The sequence below is a fragment of the Alosa sapidissima genome, chromosome 14 (assembly GCF_018492685.1).
Source record: "Alosa sapidissima isolate fAloSap1 chromosome 14, fAloSap1.pri, whole genome shotgun sequence".
Lineage (NCBI taxonomy): Eukaryota > Metazoa > Chordata > Actinopteri > Clupeiformes > Clupeidae > Alosa > Alosa sapidissima.
Genome location: NC_055970.1, coordinates 20,883,731 through 20,902,792, shown reverse-complemented (window position 1 = coordinate 20,902,792; position 19,062 = coordinate 20,883,731). Strand labels below are relative to the sequence as shown.

General features: G+C 46.7%; 1 protein-coding gene and 1 long non-coding RNA gene across 4 annotated transcripts in view; one reads left to right on the top strand and one right to left on the bottom strand.

Annotated features, from left to right (window-relative positions):
• The window catches only part of LOC121681756 (tyrosine-protein kinase CSK), a 58,544-nt gene extending 41,477 nt beyond the window's left edge, over positions 1-17,067 (top strand). For 2 of the 3 annotated variants that reach the window (XM_042061678.1, XM_042061679.1), the window contains 4 exons: positions 4,260-4,333; positions 4,477-4,672; positions 6,143-6,229; positions 6,726-8,606. In XM_042061678.1, coding sequence (XP_041917612.1) covers positions 4,260-4,333; positions 4,477-4,672; positions 6,143-6,229; positions 6,726-6,908 — 540 coding nt within the window. In that variant the 3' untranslated portion in view covers positions 6,909-8,606. Of the gene's footprint in view, positions 1-4,259; positions 4,334-4,476; positions 4,673-6,142; positions 6,230-6,725; positions 8,607-17,044 lie in introns of those variants that run through there. The other variant, XR_006022274.1, reaches the window with a different exon arrangement.
• LOC121681758 lies at positions 258-8,097 on the bottom strand. The gene is made up of 3 exons (XR_006022275.1): positions 8,012-8,097; positions 1,221-1,242; positions 258-268 (listed from the first exon to the last, which is right to left on the bottom strand). It is a non-coding gene; the product is annotated as an uncharacterized LOC121681758 (long non-coding RNA).
• Positions 17,068-19,062: the final 1,995 nt, after the last annotated feature.

Sequence of the window (19,062 nt, the reverse complement as noted above, 5' to 3'; positions counted from 1 at the left end):
ACATGTTGAAGGTAAGACATAAAAACAACTACAGAGACAAAACATATACACATACTGTAAACTGATATAGACATTTGTATAAACATACCACTTCACTGAGATTTGTGAACAATAGCACTTAGTTTTACATTGGTTAATTGAATAGTATTATTGAGAGTTCATTGAAGGCAGTCTCTCTCTCTCTCTCTCTCTCTCTCTCTCTCTCTCTCTCTCTCTCTCTCTCTCTCTCTCTCTCCTCTCTCTCTCTCTCTCTCTCTCTCTCTCTCTCCTTCCTTCCTTTCCTCCTCTATCTTCTCTCACTCACCTCACAACCTCTTTCTCTCTTTTCCCACCTTCTCCCTCTTTCCACCCTCTCATCTCTTCCTCTCCCATCTCTCTATCCCTCTTTTCTTCTTCCTCTCCTCCTCTCCTCCCTGTGCTCCGTCTGCAGACCTCTCTGGCCCGGCTCTCTACTCCTAATTAGCCCCCCTGAGGTGCAGACTCCAGGCTCCTGGAGCCACAAAATCCACGCTTTCACAAAGCTAGCCGATTCCACTCAACTAGTCACTCCGAGTGACACTGACTGACTGGGTGCTTAGCAAACCCAGACGGTTGTCTGAAAACACTGGGCGTGGATTTTTTTCATCAGTACGACTCCAGCTGTTGACTCCTGTAACTGTCTGGCTGTGTGCGCTCAGACCTCTGTGAGCTTGGCATTCATTATCATTGTCCAGTAGCCATATGTTTCAGAGTGTCGCCCTTGTGTCCGTAATCATGTGTGTATGATGTTTTCCCTTCCAGTTAAGTGAGTTAAAAAAGAAAAAAAAAACTCAAGCTGAATGGATCTCATGTCCTTGTAGTGAGAGGGCTCTTTTTAGTGCCTGTAGATGTGCTGCCATGTGCTGATTCCCTAAGTGGGGAAGTAGCTGCATGCGAATCACTGCGTAGAGAATGGAAGTCATGGGAGAGAGAGAGAGAGATAGGGGTTGTGAATCCGGCTTTGTGTGCGATCGTTGCGGGTGACTGCAGCAGAGAGGGGTGACGCACACTGCTTATGCCCCTGCTGGTGGTTGTAGGAATAGTCTCAGTCTGTTCATCAGAACACACATGCAGCCCTGAGATGCCTCAGCTCCTCCCTACCATGACAAATGCTGCAGGGGTGGCTGAGCTTGACTGACGAGTTAGTTACTGGCGGCCTCAGAAGCTGTGTGATTTGTCTACACACACACACACACACACACACACACACACACACACACACACCTGGTGCAAGGTACCTATGTCAGGAGTATCTGCCACTTGCACGCAAACGGTCAGGTTTCTGTTTTGTATACATATAGGGATTTCTGACCAACATCTAACAGCATTGTTTGTCTCCTCCTCCTCCTCCCTCATTCTCTGCCTGTTTGTGTGCAGGGGGCGATTGATCAATATGATTGGGTTAGCTCCGGTGAAGGCTATAGCAGGACCTCTCTCACACCCACACACGCACATATGGTCTCGATCAAGTCATTCCCATAGTAGCCCTTCAGACGGATCTATTAGCTATGGTTCTGTTCCCAGCATGCATTGCTCCCCAGAGAACCTCATCCATCGCACTCAGCGTGGCCCAGACCAGCAGGAAGCCCCATGACTCACTCACAGGGGGAAGCCCTAGACATGTTGTTTTTAACATATCTCTATGGTCCAGATAGGGACAACACAATATGTAATGTTTCCAACACATTGCTTTTGTTATTCATGTCAAGAGTGTACACAGTAGATAGATAGATATATAGATACTTTATTGATGCCCAAGGGGAAATTCAAAATGTGTTCAAAATGTGTATGTGTTGAAAATAACACAACTTGTGTTGTTTTTAACACATCTCTGTGTCCAGATAGGGACAACTGAACCCAGCAGCAAATGCAGCAAATACCACTTACAACTTTCTGCGATCTAAGAGCCTATGGCTGCATCCACGTATCTACACTAGCCTACTGTATAGAGTAGTGTATGTAGTAGTGTGTGTGTGTGTGGTGAAGAATTTGCCTCTCCTGTTTCTTTCTGTTTGCTCCCTCTGTGTGTACAAAATGTTGAAATGTTTGAAGATGTATATTGGTGATTTAATGTGTTAATTGTTTGTGTGTGTGCAGCACTACACCAAAGATGCCGATGGCCTGTGCACCAGACTCATCAAGCCAAAGCTGATGGAGGGAACGGTGGCGGCCCAGGACGAGTTCTCCAGGAGTGAGTCAATCTTACACACACACACACACACAATACATTATCCTGTTGAGTCAATCTCTCACACACTCACACATACACTAAACTATACTGTTGAGTCGATCTCTCTCTCACACAGACACATACACACACACACACACACACACACACACACACACACACACACACACACACTAAACTATACTGTTTACTCACTTACGCTATACCCTAACACACCAACACTACAGCTTTTTTTTTACTTCCATACATACACCATTCCATACCATTTATACCTTACGGCATCGGATGTACACACCATTGTCTCATAAGCACACTCTCTGTCACTCTCTCCCACACACACACTTTGTCCCATTCACATAACACTTGGTCCCTCACCGCTGGATCATGGCCATCCTGCATGCTCAACAGCCACAGCAGGCTCAAGTGTGAATATACACACACACACACACACACACACACACACACACACACACACACACACACACACACACACACATATGCTTTTTTGCATGTGTGTGCCATGTCTGAGAGTATGCTTTTGTATATGTGTGTGCCATGTCTGAATGTATGCTTTTGTATATGTGTGTGCCGTGTGCTTTATATACAACCTTTATGTACAACTTTTATGTACAACATCAGAAGCCAGGCTGTAAGCCTGTAAGTGTGTGTGTGTGATGGAGTCTGTAGTGTTAAATGTTGAGTGCATTGACTGCTGGAGACCTGATTGTGTTGAAGAGTAACACCATGCTGTACAATCTTTGCGATGCTAACCCATATGATCTCAGGCCTCTTTGCGATGCTAATATTATCTCAGGCCTCTTTGCGATGCTAATATGATCTCAGGCCTCTTCTCGATGCTAATATGATTTCAGGCCTCTTCTCGATGCTAATATGATCTCAGGCCTCTTTGCAGTGCTAACCCATATGATCTCAGGCCTCTTTGCAATGCAATGCTAACCCAGTCCTCTGCAATGCTAACCCATATGATCTCAGGCCTCTTTGCAATGCAATGCCAACCCAGTCCTCTGCAATGCTAACCCAGTCCTCTGCAATGCTAACCCATATGATCTCAGGCCTCTTTGCAATGCTAATCCATATGATCTCTTGTGTTTGGACCCATTTCTCTCCCACTGTTCCCTCCTCCTCTGTCTGTCACTCCCTTCCCTGTTTAAATAAAGGCGGGTGGGCTCTAAACAGAAAAGAGTTGAAGCTCATCCAGTCCATTGGAAAAGGGGAGTTTGGCGGTAAGTGTCTCTGTCAGCGTGTCACTGCCTGGCTTTATGTATGTTCATAGCCAGAAGTCTTGGTACGTCAAGGTCGTATAATTAGGTGTAGGCTATACTATGGTGGAGAAATATCTGGTTTGGTTTAGTGTTAGACTACAGGTTTATGAGAACCTTTATTGTAGGACCACATCCCACAAATTTGGGTGTATTGGATGTGTTCTTTATTTGAAGTGTGTGTGTGTGTTAGATGTGATGGTGGGAGACTACAGGGGGACCAAGGTGGCCGTGAAATGCATCAAAAACGACGCCACAGCTCAGGCCTTCATTGCAGAGGCCTCAGTCATGACGTAAGTCTGAGGGTGCTCACACACACACACACAACACTGCTGTCACTGCACTGTTACGTGCATTTGGTTAATCAGCTATGCTTCTTCACTCTTTCTCTTTCTCTTTCTCACTCTCACTCTCACTCTCTTTCCTCCCTTCTTCTCTGTTCTTTTTTCTTCTCTCTGTTCTGTTCTCTCTCAGGCAACTGAGACACACTAACCTTGTGCAGCTGCTGGGTGTGATCGTAGAGGAGCGAGGAAGCCTCTACATAGTCACCGAGTACATGGCCAAGGTTAGCCTGAAGAAATGCTCTGTCACACACACACACTCACACACACACTCACTAGCTCTACCCCTACAAGTATACAAGAGTAATGATACATTTGTACGTTAATTCTCCAACACACTCTCTCTCAAATGCACATGATACCTGATGAGCGCTCTGACCTTGTGTGTGTGTGTGTGTGTGTGTGTGTGTGTGCGTGCGTGTGCACTCACAGGGGAGTCTTGTGGACTACCTACGCTCCCGAGGCAGAACAGTGCTGGGTGGAGAGTGCCTACTCAAATTCTCACTGTGAGTGTACAGCCTGTCTACTGCAGAGACCACCTTATCCATCTCAGAATGCATATCTACAGTAAACTGGAATTAGTGCCTTTATATAATATGAATCCTCCTTTGTGTGTGTGTGTGCGTGCGTGTGTGTGTGTGTGTTGTAGTGACGTGTGTGAAGCAATGGAGTACCTGGAGGCCAATAACTTTGTGCACAGAGACCTGGCAGCCAGGAACGTTCTGGTCTCAGAAGACAACATCGCCAAGGTGAGCGACTTCGGCCTGACCAAGGAGGCGTCATCCACGCAGGACACTGCTAAGCTCCCCGTCAAGTGGACATCTCCCGAAGCCCTCAGAGAGAAGGTGCGACCCGCCGTCCCACTCGGGACACACCTGTGTCTCTGTCTGTCCTTTTCCGCTGGCCTGTCTGCGAAGTACCGGTAGTTCTATAATAGATGATTGGTTAGTTTTCTCTCATGAGCATATCTGTTCATCTCTCCATCTCTAACAGCTTGTCTCCCTCATGTCTACTCCATACGTTTTGGCTTGATAGTTGTGTGCGTGCGTGTGTGTCGTTTTTAAGATGTCGGTTTGTCTGTCAGTCTGTCTCACTTTCAGTCGTACATGTACCCGTTCTGTGCATATGTTTCTCTCCTCAGTCTCTCTCTCTCTCTCTCTCTCTCTCTCTCTCTCTCTCTCTCTCTCTCCTCAGTACGGTTTTTGTTATGTCCGTCATATGTGCTTCCCCCTCCCTAATCACCCCATGTGTTTGTCTAGTCTAACTGATGCTTGCTGACTGCCCAGTAGGGTCCATTGAAGTATACATTTCATAATGAATGGTGCAGTCAGGAGTGGAAATGATTAAGTTCCTTGCCTGTAACTCCAGGTCGTTGACCTTTCCTGTGACTATGCCTGTATGCTGATCGGAAGTGGGACTTTTCCTATTTGCTCGTTGCCATTCCAGATCATTTGTTGACACTCAGAAATGCAGCTGAAATCCTGAGCCTCGTCGTCAGTGTCTCAGTGTGTAGCAGAGTAATCTGTTTGGCATAGTGTGTAGCAGCGTAATCTGTGTGGCATAGTGTGTAGCAGAGTAATCTGTGTGGCATTGTGGCGTGTTGTGTTTATATACTGTATTGGAGAATGGAACATTGTGTGGCACAGCACGTCAGTGTGTTAGGCCTAAATCAGAGTAAGGCATCTTACAGCATGCTGAAATGTCAGTGTGTTAGCGCGTGGGAAAATCCATGTGTTGTTACAGTAGTGCCTTACCATTGACCGAAACATTTGATTTGAAATGGATCAGATATGAGAAGGTACAAAGTTTGAAAGGGCTTAGGCCAGGGATATACTCACTTTTAACAGTGCAGAGTCGGCACGCATATCCTGCATCCGTTTGTTGCATCCGTTGTGCACGTCCTCAAATATTAATGTGACGCATCCGCGAGATGAAGTATTCACATGACGGTTTGGCGCAGTACGTGACGTACATGACACTGTAGTTTGAGTCCTCCAGTAACACAGGTAGTTTTCACAGCAAGGTTTTGTTCACAATGCAGTAGTATCAGCGAACATGAGTGAACGCTTGGTTAAAAAAACCCAAGTATAATCCCAGCCTTAGAGTTGTCTGTATCATGACTGTCTGCCAATGCTGGGTCGTTTATACTAATAAAACGTACTGATAACGTCATAAGTAGTATGTTATGTGTTATCCCAGCCAGCATGAGTTTAGTTTAGTTTAGTTTAGTGTGTGTGTGTGGTTAGCCTCACCTGGATCTTGACTGTGACTGAATGGGCTTACTGACGGACTGTGTTTTGTCTCTGTTCCATCAGAGGTTTTCCACTAAGTCGGACGTGTGGAGCTACGGCATCCTGCTTTGGGAGATCTACTCTTTTGGCCGTGTGCCTTACCCCAGAATTGTAAGTAGTTCCCATTGCAATGAATATGCACACTCTACCTAGCTGCTTCATTGTATCATTTATAAATGTATTTTTGTGCCAAATCGTGTGTGTGTGTGGGGGGGTGGGAGTTTTTTTTTTTTAATGTCCACAAGAGGGCAGCCTAGTCATTGTGGTTAGTGATGCTTGGATGGTGCGTCTGATTGACTTCATTGCCTCTTCTCTTCTACCCCTACACACCTCTTCTCTTCTTTTGATCGCTGTGTCTCTCTTCTCCTTTCACCTCAACCTCTCTTTCTCAACTTGTCTCCTTCCATCAACTCTTCCCGTTATTTCTTCCATGCTCTCTCTCTTTTTGTACCCCCTATCTGCTCCCCTCTTCTCCACACACACACACACACACACACTCACTCTCTCTCTCTCTCTCTCTCTCTCTCTCTCTCTCTCTCTCTCTCTCTCTCTCTCTCTCTCTCTCTCTCTCTCTCTCTCTCTCTCTCTCTCTCCTTTCTGTGTGCAGCCATTAAAGGAGGTGGTTCCGCGGGTAGAGAAGGGCTATAAGATGGACTGCCCCGACGGCTGTCCGCCAGTGGTGTACGACCTGATGAAGCAGTGCTGGACTCTGGACTCGGTGGTGCGGCCCTCCTTCCGCATGCTACGCGAGAAGCTGCAGCACATCAAGTCCAAGGAGCTCTACCTGTGAGCCAACCAGAGAGAGAGAGAGAGAGGCGGAGAAATGAAGGAAAGAGAGAGAGGGCGGGAGCGAGCAATGAAGAGGGAGCACTGAACCTGGAGAGAGGGAGGAGAAGAAAGAGAACCAAGAAAGGAGGAGAGCGGAGCTGGGACTTGCCTTCCTCACTCGCTCAAACCATGGACCACAACCTAAAACCCGCACTCGTTTTGATTTCGTTTGTTTTTGTTTTGCTTTCCTTTTGTTTTGTTTTTTTGAAAATGTGTCTTTTATTCTGGACGGTCTAGCTCTCCTCCATAATGAGAAAGGAACACCCCACTCTCTGTTCCTTGTTTGTGTGCGTGAGTGTGTGTTGAGTGTGTGCGTGCATGCATTCATGCATTCAAGCGTGTGCGTTGTGCGTTGCTTAAACCAGACTGCCCTCTCCACATATATTTTTTCCCCTCTCTCTCTCCCTCTCCTCTGTCTCCTGTCTCTCTCCATCTCTGTCTATTTGATCTCTCTTTTTACAGCCTTTCGTTGTCTCTCCTGCTTCTCTCACTGCGGACGTGACAGTGATGGGAGTGAGGCTGGCCTTTTTCCCACACACCTGTCAGGTGCTTCATCCCTCTCTCCCACTCTCTTTTTCCCTCGCTCCTCTCCTCTCATCCCATCTTCCTCTAAGGGCATTCCCTTACTACCCCCCCTTGCCACCCCCCCCCCCCCTCTATTGTGTGGCGCTGGTTCCAGCTGCATGCTTCCTCCTCTTTGTTGTGTATGTGTGTGTGTGTGATCAGGGGAGGGCTTCACTCTGTGCCAAAGTGCCTCCAGATTACAGAGCTCCAGCCTCCATCTCCCTGACCATCAACCTTGACCCTGTGACCTTCAACCTTGACCCCCACCCCAATTCCCAACCCCGCCCTCCACGTCACACAGACTGTTCTGTATTTGTTTTTTTATTTGTTTTTTTATTAATCTGTTTGTTTGTTGTACTGATTTTATCTTTTTTTACTCTTCTCGTTAATTGTCTGTTTTTGTTTTGTTTTGTTTTTTTGCTTAGTGCCGTTGACTCACCTGATTGGTACTGAACATGTCATGTCTGTCTATCTCTGCAGACCGGAAAATAACTCTCTCACACACACACACACACTTGGTGCAGAATCACACTCCTACATCTACACCAGTGTTAAACACAACTGTTAACTGACTTGTACAATATTCACACACAATAGAGACATTAAATGACACACACAAACATGCACGCACGTACACACAAGTACACACAGACATTGCAACACATCTTACACCAGACTTTGTCTCTCTGTGGCGACATGATGCACAGTACCCATCAGGAGGGTGGGGAGGCAGCCCTGAGGAACGGTTTAAAAACTTCATCTGTACGTGGGTTTGTTTTATATTAAAATATATTTAAAGGATTAAAAAAACATAATGGAGTGGAGGAAAGAAAGGAAGAAGACAAAAGAAAGCATCTGCACTGAGAAGCGACTCAAGATCCTGAAATGAAGGAGGAGCAGGAAAAGTGTGTGTGTGGGTGTGTGTGTGTGTGTGTGTGTGTGGGTGGGTGGGTGTGTGTGTGTGTGTGTGCAAAAACCCTCGCCAGGCAAGAGCTGCATGCTGGCTGTGTGAGGCCTTGGTTTAAAACTGTCAGTGCTTTCTGTGTCTCATCCGTTTATTATGCTGCCATGGTTACCAATAAATCATTCCATCTGATCCTGTGTGAACGCTGACACAAATCCACAGGGACCGCGGGTGGGTATGCTGCAATGGGGGAAACAGTGGGGAGGCGAAGAGATGCTTAGAGATGGATGGATGGATGGATGTTTAATAAAATCCAGAGGGGAGGTGTTTAGGGAATATATCATGGGATTCATACAGTGGCCTTGCCCAGTGTAATTTTTCAAGCTTTAATGGATGCCATATATTCTGTTGCTCCTTTCAGACAGAGTGTGTATGCGTCAGACAGAGTGTGTATGCGTGTGCGTGCACAATACTTTATGCATGTCTGGCAATGTGGATGAAGCAATTCCACATCCATAATAGGTTTTTACATCAACATTACAACATTAAAGCAAACACACCTACTGAACATCATTCAGTCTACACACCACTTCCCTATGAAGCACACCTCTTCTGTCTGCATATTTTGTGGTCATACTGGTTATTCAGTCAACAGTATTTCATATATCAACCAACAAAGTAGCAGTATTGCACACTGAGACATAAGATAGTCAAATGTAGGTCATGTAACACTAACCACTAATATACAAATAAGCTTACTATCAATTAAACTTCAAAAGATTAAACCATTCAGTAAGGGGTAATGTTGTAGCAGTTGAGATCTATGTGTGCATTATTTCAAGTATGTTTGGTGATGTGTTCTTTGTTGACCGTGGCCTTTAACCCCAGCCGTGACCTTCAGAAAATCCACCTCCCGCGATTTGACATGGACGTGTATGGCGTCATGAGTAGAACGTTTTCTGTCCCAGTTTCTGTAGACCGACACGCTTCCTCACCAGAGCCCTGCTTGTAGCTGATACACAGCACCCTCTGACTCGTCGGCATTTTATTCCCATCGCTCAGCGCTTTCCGCAGACGCGCACCTTCATCCAAAGGCAGTCGCTGCTCATTACCTGCTCTTCCTCCTCATCCTCGTGCACACCTGTGCCTGGAGAGGCACTCAGACGCTCTCATTCCGTCAGCCGTCAACTCCTGCCATTGATCCCCACTCAACCGCGGTTCATTCTGCCTGCGTATAGAGCTGACGTGATGGAGGGAGCAGCATGTGGTGAATAGACTGCAAATAGCACTACTCCCCCCCTTCTCCTCTCTTTCCCTCATTCTCTCCCTCTCTTTCTTTCACTCGCTCCATCAGTTTTGTCTGCCTTTCCTCACTTTGGGGCATAGTTGTGTCATTTAGAGTGCACTCCATCCCACACTTGCGCTTCCTCTTGATAAGTTCTCTGTCTGCAATGTTAAGGAGGAGAAGCTTCTGTCTCTTTCTTCCCCCATATGTTGAATTGGTTAAGCCTATCCCTCCATCCCTCCATCCATCTGTCTCTTTCTATATCTCACTCCCTCCCCTTCTCCCCTCTAGACAGACACAGGTGTGATGTTCTCACTCAGATTTAGCCAAGGTGTTAAAAACAGCTTTGTGATTGCTTGATTATTAGAGCTGAGCTTAATGAGTGAAATCTTGTTTGGGGTTTTTTTCCTCGCCTTTTTTTCTCTTCCGTCTGTCATCCTATATTTCGGCTCAGTGTGCTGTGCGTTCCTGCATGGGTGTGCCAAAGGATGCCAGCCGTGTCCTCCCAATTCTGATCCAGCATGTAATTTACCAATCCTCCTCGCAATCGTTAGTTTCGCCTTTTAGGTCGTCTTTTCTCTCTGCTGTTCTGGCAAATGGTTGCTGATTATTTGAGCCCAACAGCCAATAAAATTACACCCCATCTTTCCATGGACCTTAAACTAAATGTTCATTGACTGGAATTTGTTGTGGCCACTGTCTTCGGTTCCCATTTACAGAGCCTGGATTGTATTTGAACACTAAAGTTTTTGCACACACTGGGCAGCTAGAAGGGCAATACTCACTGAATCTGACAAACACTATTTGGGATTAGAATCCTCCGATCTTTCTTTATTATGGCAAAACCAAGAGTGTCGCATGGCAGGACTGTTTACATTGGCAGTTACTAGGCAGACATGAATCACATCACATAAAACCTGACATGGGGACTAAGACTGTTTGCTCTCATGCTCTTCTATCCTTTTTCTCTATTCATTACTTGAAATCCCTTATTTAGCCATTGCAAATTTACTCTTTTATACGAACAATCTCCTTTCCTGTCCTCTTGCTAATGCCTTGTGTGTGCTATTCACCTCATTTTTCTGTCATCGCCCTCCTCTCATTCTTTCACTATTACCTATGACCACCATAGTCACACTTCTTGGCTCCCCTCTTCCGGTATGTGGTCATGTGGGTTACACCCCAGAGGCTGCCTCACAACTGCTGGCCCCCTTCACCGGTGTGGTTACTTTGGTTAGACACAGCACACGTTCACCACATCCCCCCTCTTTCTTGCTCTCGCTTTAATTTTTTAGCTCTCTTTCTTTCACCTTTCTTTTTCTTGTCTGTTGGTCTGTTGCGCCCCCCTTCACCTCTGTGGACATGCAGTGCAACTACAGCCCCACTGCTGTTGTTGCTATGGTGGTCACTCTTGGGGTCTGGCTGCCTTGGACTGGAGACTACAGATTGAGAGAGAAACAGGAAGAGGTGAGGGAAGAGGATGAGGGGCGGAGAGGTGGAAAGAGATGGAGGGATAGAGAGAATAGAAGAAGGGAGAAAGAGCATGGCGGTGGAGCTGGCCCCAAAGCACTCTGGGTTCTTCGCTCGGTCAGAGAGGCCGCTTTCCTGTTTGCCTCATTTAGCTTAGGCCCTTTGTCTCTTCCTTTCCATCTCAAAGACAAGCTTTTTGTCATCCCTCTCTCTCTCTCTCTTTCTTTCCCCTCAGTCTTTCCATCCCCCTCTCCTGTTGCTGTGCACACACCAACAGTTGTCCGCGATGCTGCTCCACATTGCTATTCATGAGCATGTAAATTTCCCCGCTGTTGAGCCTGTGACAATGGTGCCATTATGTAATCGCAGAAAAGCGTCAGGGCCAATCAGGACGCAGAGTTGGGATGCCCAGCAAAGTCCGACACACACACATCTCTTACATCGTCACCCTCACGCTCGCCCCAAGCTCACACACAGATTCCTCACGCTTAGGTGCTTTCAGTCTGAACTCTGTAGAGGGGAGAGGCTGCGCTGAGACCAAGCGGCCAGCAGATGGCGCTACGTTGTGCCGAAGTTGATGCGCCCCCCCTTGCCCCGCACGGCCATGACATTTCCGTGCCCCCGAGGAGCAAAGTGCAGCAGAGTGCATCCACTCACCACCGCCATGTTGTGGCCATCAAGTTCAAGTTCAATTTATTTCTTTGTCCCAAATGGGAAATTTGATTGCAGACAGGATCACATACCACACGACAAGACACAACACAATACAATACAGACAGATATGCACAAAATTATAATTTAGTTGTGATAAATAGGTCTGACAATGCCTAAAAAGTCAGTAAAACCAAGATAAAAACTTCATTAAATAAACTAAACTAAATGGACAAATCTATCTTTTCCTGTTTGAGATCAGATTGCTTGCTCATGCTTTCAACTGCCCTATCCCCCCCCCCTCCCTCTCTCTCTCACACACACACACACACCATCTCTCTCACACATACATATACATATAATCATGCACAGACATGCTCATATTCCCATATTCTCTAACAGGGAGCAAGCTGCCTTAAGCAAATGAGGAGAGTTCAGCTTTTTTTTCTTCTTTTCAAACATATCTGTCACTCATGCTTACTACAGAGGGCCGTAATCCTGACAGCTACCTCCGTCCACACACACACACACACAGTGCTTGAACCCACAGGAAGACTCCTATCCTAATCAGCTTGTCATATCATGAGTGTGTGGGGAGCTCAGTAAGCTGGCTAGTCTGGCTGTAGACATCTTATCCCTTCCTCCATAAGATTATGATGATTATGATTAAACTAGCTGCCTAATAAAGACTAATCTTCACTGTGTTTATGCAGACATCCACAGACTGCACCACAGAACACACTCCATCACACCAGTGGCCCCTGGTGACTCCAGGGTTAATACTACATGCATATTAATCCGTTTTTAAACGCCAGCCAAATAAGGGCAATGGCTAATTTACAAGTGTCATACATAGATATAGGATTACATATATGGTTATGTCATCTGGTCGTGGACGCCGTTTCAGTCGGTTGCGTAATAGGCTGTAGCTGTGTGATTGTGCGGAGTGTGGCGTTAGATTTCCTCCGCTGGTTGTTACACCACTGGGGACGGTAACGGGATTAGTGTGTGGGCCGCTAACTCGTTTACGGAACGCCTAATGGAACAAGGGCGTGAGGAGGACTGAGGAGCTTCCTGACCCAGCTTCCCTTGTGCGTCTGCAACAGAGTCACACACCTTTGATGGCCACATGGCTCGTCCTGTATGTCTGTCTATCTGTCTTTCTGTCTGTCCATCTATCTATCTGTGTTTCTGTCTCTATCCCTGTTTTTCCTGTCTTTCTATCTATTTCTTTTTCTATCTGTTTTCTCTTTTGATCTACCTGTTTTTCTGTCTGTCTCGATCTTTTTTTCTCACGTTCTGTTATCACTTAACTGATCCCTCTTTCATGCTCGTTCACTCACTCTTTTACCCCTTCTCTCCCTTTTCTCTCCCTGCCTTTCTCTCTTCCCCCCATCTTTCTCATGTGATCCTCTCTGCCGTATAATGTTCTCTCTCCCTGCCTCCTCCTTTCTCTCTCTCACTCTTTCTTTTTTCTTTCTTTCTTTCACGCTGCTCTGAAGGTCCTGTCACCTCACCGAGCAGCCCTAAAAATAATGCTGCTTCAGCCGATGTCTCCGCTGCAATTAGTTGCTATTTGGAGCCATGCGTGCAGACAGGAAAATTTGCATCTGCGATATGGGTGTCTGTTGTGTGTGTCTCTGTGAATGGCACTGATTGTGTGTGTGTGTGTGTGTGTGTGTATGTGTGTGTGTGTGTCTACCCTGCACCTGTGCCCAACAGCTTAGGTTTGAACAATGAGGCCGGTGTAGCATCAGTGCATTATCCTAGGTGCCCAACGCCATTACTGGAAGTGAGCCAATTGCTGCCACATTTGGAACCCACAGCAGTTCCATTTTCAAAGCACAGTTAGCCGTTTCAAAAGCCATGTGTGTGTGAAAATGATTTCAAGGTTTTTCTTGATCAAATAATTTGTGCTTTTATTACAAGCCAGTGCATACACTAGACATGTTACACATTACATATACATTTATGTAACCTAATTCTGTCCTCCACATTCCTGTTGTCAAAGCATTTAGCTGTGTGTGTGTACTTGTATTTGTGTTTGTGTGTGTGTGTGTGTGTGCATGAGCACATGTTTGTGTGTGTGTGTGTGTGTGTGTGTGTGTGTGTCTGTGCCTGTGTTCTGTCATATCTCACTTCATCCTGATTTTGACTCTACAGTAGATCCAGCAGTTATCTATCTCCATTCATCACACACACACACACAAATACACACACACACAGCTAGCCCTGACCTTGTAGATGAAGCCTGTCACCCCCTAAGGCACTCTCTGATGACAAACACACAGTACAAACACAAACACACACACACACACACACGTCACCAGGCCAATCTGTCTGTGTCATCATCCAACATCATGGAGTGGACATGCACACCCCTCAGAGGAGCATGGTCAGCACCAAAAATAAAAAACAGTTCCAAGAAGAATGAGGTGCCTAAAAAAATGAATAATGAAGGAGTGACAGAGAGAAGTGGATGTGGAGGAGAGGCCAGAAGTGCAGACCACATGTGGGTGGCCTGATTATGCCCCAAGACTCCTGGTGAGAGATTATCTCCGCGCTCTGTGGAATCAGCTTGCGACTCCCATGTCATTTCTGCCGCGCAGCAGGACTACAGATGGCCAATTTGCGGCCGGTGAGCTCAGGAGCAGAGCTGCTTGTGTTGTGTGTGTGTGTGTGTGTGTGTGTGTCAACGTCAGCATAACGCAGATGACAAATCTACGGAGTGAGACCAGCATGATGTTTTTTTAGCTCCTCCTTAAATAAACCAATACAGACCCTTGTTTGAGTTTGTGTATGTGAGTGTGTGTAGTGTACCTTTAGAATTAGGAAGTGTGTGTGAGTGTGGTAGGGCAGGGTGGGCTGGGGTGTAGTGTGATAGTGCTCTATTTCTCTTGACTTTGTAAAACATCAAGGTTTCGGCGAGTCAGAGAGAACATGTTTTCTGCGTCAGTTGTCAGCTTGCATTTGCATTGCGTCCCTGACATTTCACCCACCCAAAGCCACCCATCCACCCCCAGCCCTGCCCCCTACAAGCTCCCCGTCCCCCCGCACACCCCTCCTGCCCCCCACTCCGGCCTGCGCCCACTGCCACCCTGAGGGGGGCATTGTGCCAGCGCGCATCTCTGTGCTGTGTGTGAGTGGGCCCTGGGCCCTTCCAACACACACACACTCACACACACACTACCACCCTTTATTCTGTCCACCACCCACCCCTCCCTTCCACCACTCTTAACCTGGCTAATGAAGCCTACGGCACTATGGAGCACGTGACCTCACGTGTAACATAGATACACACACACAGAGGCACACACACACACAGAGACACACACACACACAAACACACACACAAACATGAAGGTCAGTGTTATACCTCACTCTGAATGCCATCTGTGAAGCATTTTAACATAATTGTATTAAAATAGCACAGTGTAGTTATTAGTTCCCCCAACACACACACACACACACATACACACACACAGTCAGATGCAGACGGCTGAACAGACCCGCTGGATGCACAGCAGATTTTTGGGTCATGCCTAGACTTACATGAGGTGGATGTTACTGGATGGTATTGGATGTTGGTCTAGAATCTAGATTATTAAAAATATGAATTTGAGCCATCTCATAATGCAATTGCCTCACCTAGATATATTTCACACAACTCTCCCTCACTTTCATCTCCTTGTCTTTCACTTTTATCTTCTCTCCTCGGTCATCCCTCTACCTCTCTCTCTCTCTCTCTCTCTCTCTCTCTTTCTCTCTCTCTCTCTCTCTCTCTCTCTCTCTCTGATGGCCCTGCAGCATGAGGTTTCTCTGTGTGTCCACTTCCCCACAAGCGTCTTTTGTCTCCTATTTTTATCTCTTGAAGTCCTTGTTTGGGTGGGTTGGAGTGGGGTGGGGGTCTTTGATTGGACAGCACATACATAGGGATGGTGCAGCAGGAGCAATGCTGGTGTGCGTTGTTATTATTTTAAACATATCATAGTATTTATATATCACAGCCCGCTGTCTGTCCATATGGTTAAGAAGTTATATTTGATGCAAATGGTTAACATTACTGACAGGTCACTGCATGAGAGAATGACATGTCTATGAGTTGTCATATAAAATATTATTATTCTAAATACACTTAGAAAGTGACTTTTTAAGATGTGTGGATTTGAAGCTGTAATGTCTCATTATTAATCCCATTCGTTTTTGAGAGAGGAAGATGCTGCCGAGTATCTCAGCTTGCACGCAGAGCTTTTGTCTGCTGTTACTGTGTCGCACACGCCCCCCACACACAAAATCATCTGCATCATAAGTGAGTCTGCAGTATAAGCACATATAGTTTTGAGACTGACACACACACACACACACATTGTGTTCAACAGTGTTTGTGCAACCGCTTTCTATGAGTCACTATATGTATCTGGCGCACAGGCACACACACATGAACATGCCTGTAGTCAGTCTCCTGGGCACCACAATGGTGGAAGAAACACATAATCTTATGTAGCCAACACACACACACACACACACACACATACACACACACCCTGTTGGTGTGTGTTGGGGCCGGGTCAGGCTGGGTGGCTGGGCTCCTGATGAGGATACAGACTGAGCACTGGCCCTCACAGACACATCAGGACTGACAAACGCACCGGGGAGCGAGTATACGCCAGGGCTGAGGGCCAGCCACAGGATAGAGAACACACACACACACACATACATACACACACTCACTCACACACACTGACACACAGACACACTCACACAGACACACTCATACACACTCACTCACTCACTCACACCCGTGCAGCGGCACACAGAGAATGGGACTTTGAATGCTAACGGTGTCCTCTACGTGGAGATAGATCATGCACAACTTGTTTTACGATACACAGATGAAAAACATACACAGATGCAAAGGCAGACATGCATGTCAACATCCCCTCATTCCCTCACTCTATCACTCTCTCTGAAGCACTGACACACACACACACACACACACACACACACACACACACACACACACATGCATGTGCACAGGTGTCCACTCTCTCTCTCTCTCTCACACACACACACACACACACACATGCATGTGCACAGGTGTCCACTCTCACACACACACACACACACACACACACACACACACATGCTCACAGATGATACATTTGTGTTTGTGCCTGCATCAGTGTATTTGTGTACAATGCAACACATTTTTTGTGTGTGTGAGGGTGTGTGTGTGTGTGTGTGTGTGTGTGTGTGTGTGTGTGTGTGTGTGTGTGTGTGTGTGTGTGTGTGTGTGAATGTACGTGTGTGTGCACTCATCCAAACACATGTTTATATTTTGGTTAGACTCTCTCAGTGTATATGCGTGCATGCATTAGGGTTTTCATGAGTGAGTGAGTAAGTGAGTGAATGAGTGAGTGTGTGTATGTGTGGGGGTGGGTGTGTGTATGTCTGTGTCTGTCTGTCTGTCTGTCTGCACACACTGTGTCCACTGTCATTGGGCAGAGAGAGGGGGGAGGGCCAGTGATGTAACCGCCTGCCTGCCTGCCTGCCCGCCTGCCTGCCGTACAGTGCGCTGGGATGACCCGGGGGCTCTGGGAGTGCATTCACATTCATTAGGGTGATGCGGCGTGGCAACTCACATGCAAAGACACATACATGAGCGCACAGCCCTGGAAAAGCAAGCTGTTCTGCAGAGCCAACATGAGGGAGAGCGCTTTCTGCTCTCCTATTTATAACATCATGAGTGGCTGATTAGAGAGAGAGAGAGAGGAGCGATGGAAATTGTTGAGCATGAGTGTGTGTAACATGTTTGAGAGAAATATTATATATAAGCTGTGTGTGTGAAAGAGAGAAATAATTTCTGTAAAAGTCATCTAAAGGGTGTCTTTTTTTTGTTCGCTATATGAATCAGTGAACAAGTCTGTGTGTGTGTGTAACATCACGTGTGATATTCCTCCCACTCCAGCTCTGTCTTTGTCGCTCTCTCTCTCTCTTTCTCTTTCTCTGTATCTCTCTCTCTTTCTCTCTCCTCCTCCTCATCATCATCAACCCCATCTCTGATCCTTGCTCCCTCTCTCCTCGTCCCCCTGAGCTAAGCTGAAGATTGAAGCGGGTCAGTCTACGGTTTCCCCCTGGGCTAGAAGCCTCCATCAAGCACCGTGAGCTTCATCAGTGTCCCCATCAGTGCAGCTGGATCAAAAAGCACGGCCAGCCATCACTTTTCTCCCAGCACTGTCCGGCTGGACTGCTGCAGATATATCTGGAACTGGAGCTGGACATACAAAGATGCACCTGCTATGAGACAAAGAGCAGATTAAATAAATTAAATACAAGATGTAGCTATCACACTGATTTGAAGATTGTGTGTGCGTGTGCGTCGATGTGTGTGTGTGTGTGTGTGTGCATGGTTCACACTTTAAACCTATAAATAACAAGGCAATAGGATGTTTGTAATACCTGTGTGATGGAATTGGGGTGCGTGCGTGCGTGCGTGCGTGCGTGCGTGCGTGCGTGCGTGCGTGTGTCTGTCTGAACTACATGGATCACGTGACAAAGATGACCTCACATAGACTGGGTCTGCAGAGGAGATTACTCACTATTGAACAATACTCCAGGGAGTCTTCTCAACCTGCCTGCATTCCCTTTCTCTATTTGTCTCTTCCCACACACACACACACACACACACACACACACACACACACACACACACACACACACACACACACACACACATCCTCTAGCCCCTCTGTCTGTTTAATTCCATCTTTCTAATCCATCTCTTGCCCATTCCCCCTTCCACTCCTGCATTTTCTGTCTGGTGTTTATCTGTAGGCTGCTTCTCACATGCATGTGTTCATGTACACATCTCCTGCCACCCCCCCCACCCCCCACACACCCCACCACCCCCCTCCCCTCATTAACACCTACTGTTTTATGCATATTCTTTCTCTTCTCTGACTATTCCCCTCTCCTCCTCCATCTGGTCTTTCCACAAGCCTCACGTTTTTCTTTTCTTTATCATGCACAGTTCCACACTCTCTCTATCATTCGCTTCATGTGTCTCTTTCTTTCTGTTCATCTCCGGCATCCGGTCTCCTCTCTGTGGGGAGAGACATTTTTCCAAGCACCAGACGGCCTGTTTAAGGGTGAGAAGTTCCTGACGTTGGTTTCATCCATTCTCGTGCTGATACACTGCGCCTTCACTGACCGTCCTCTCAGTCCAGTTCTGGTTCATTCTGG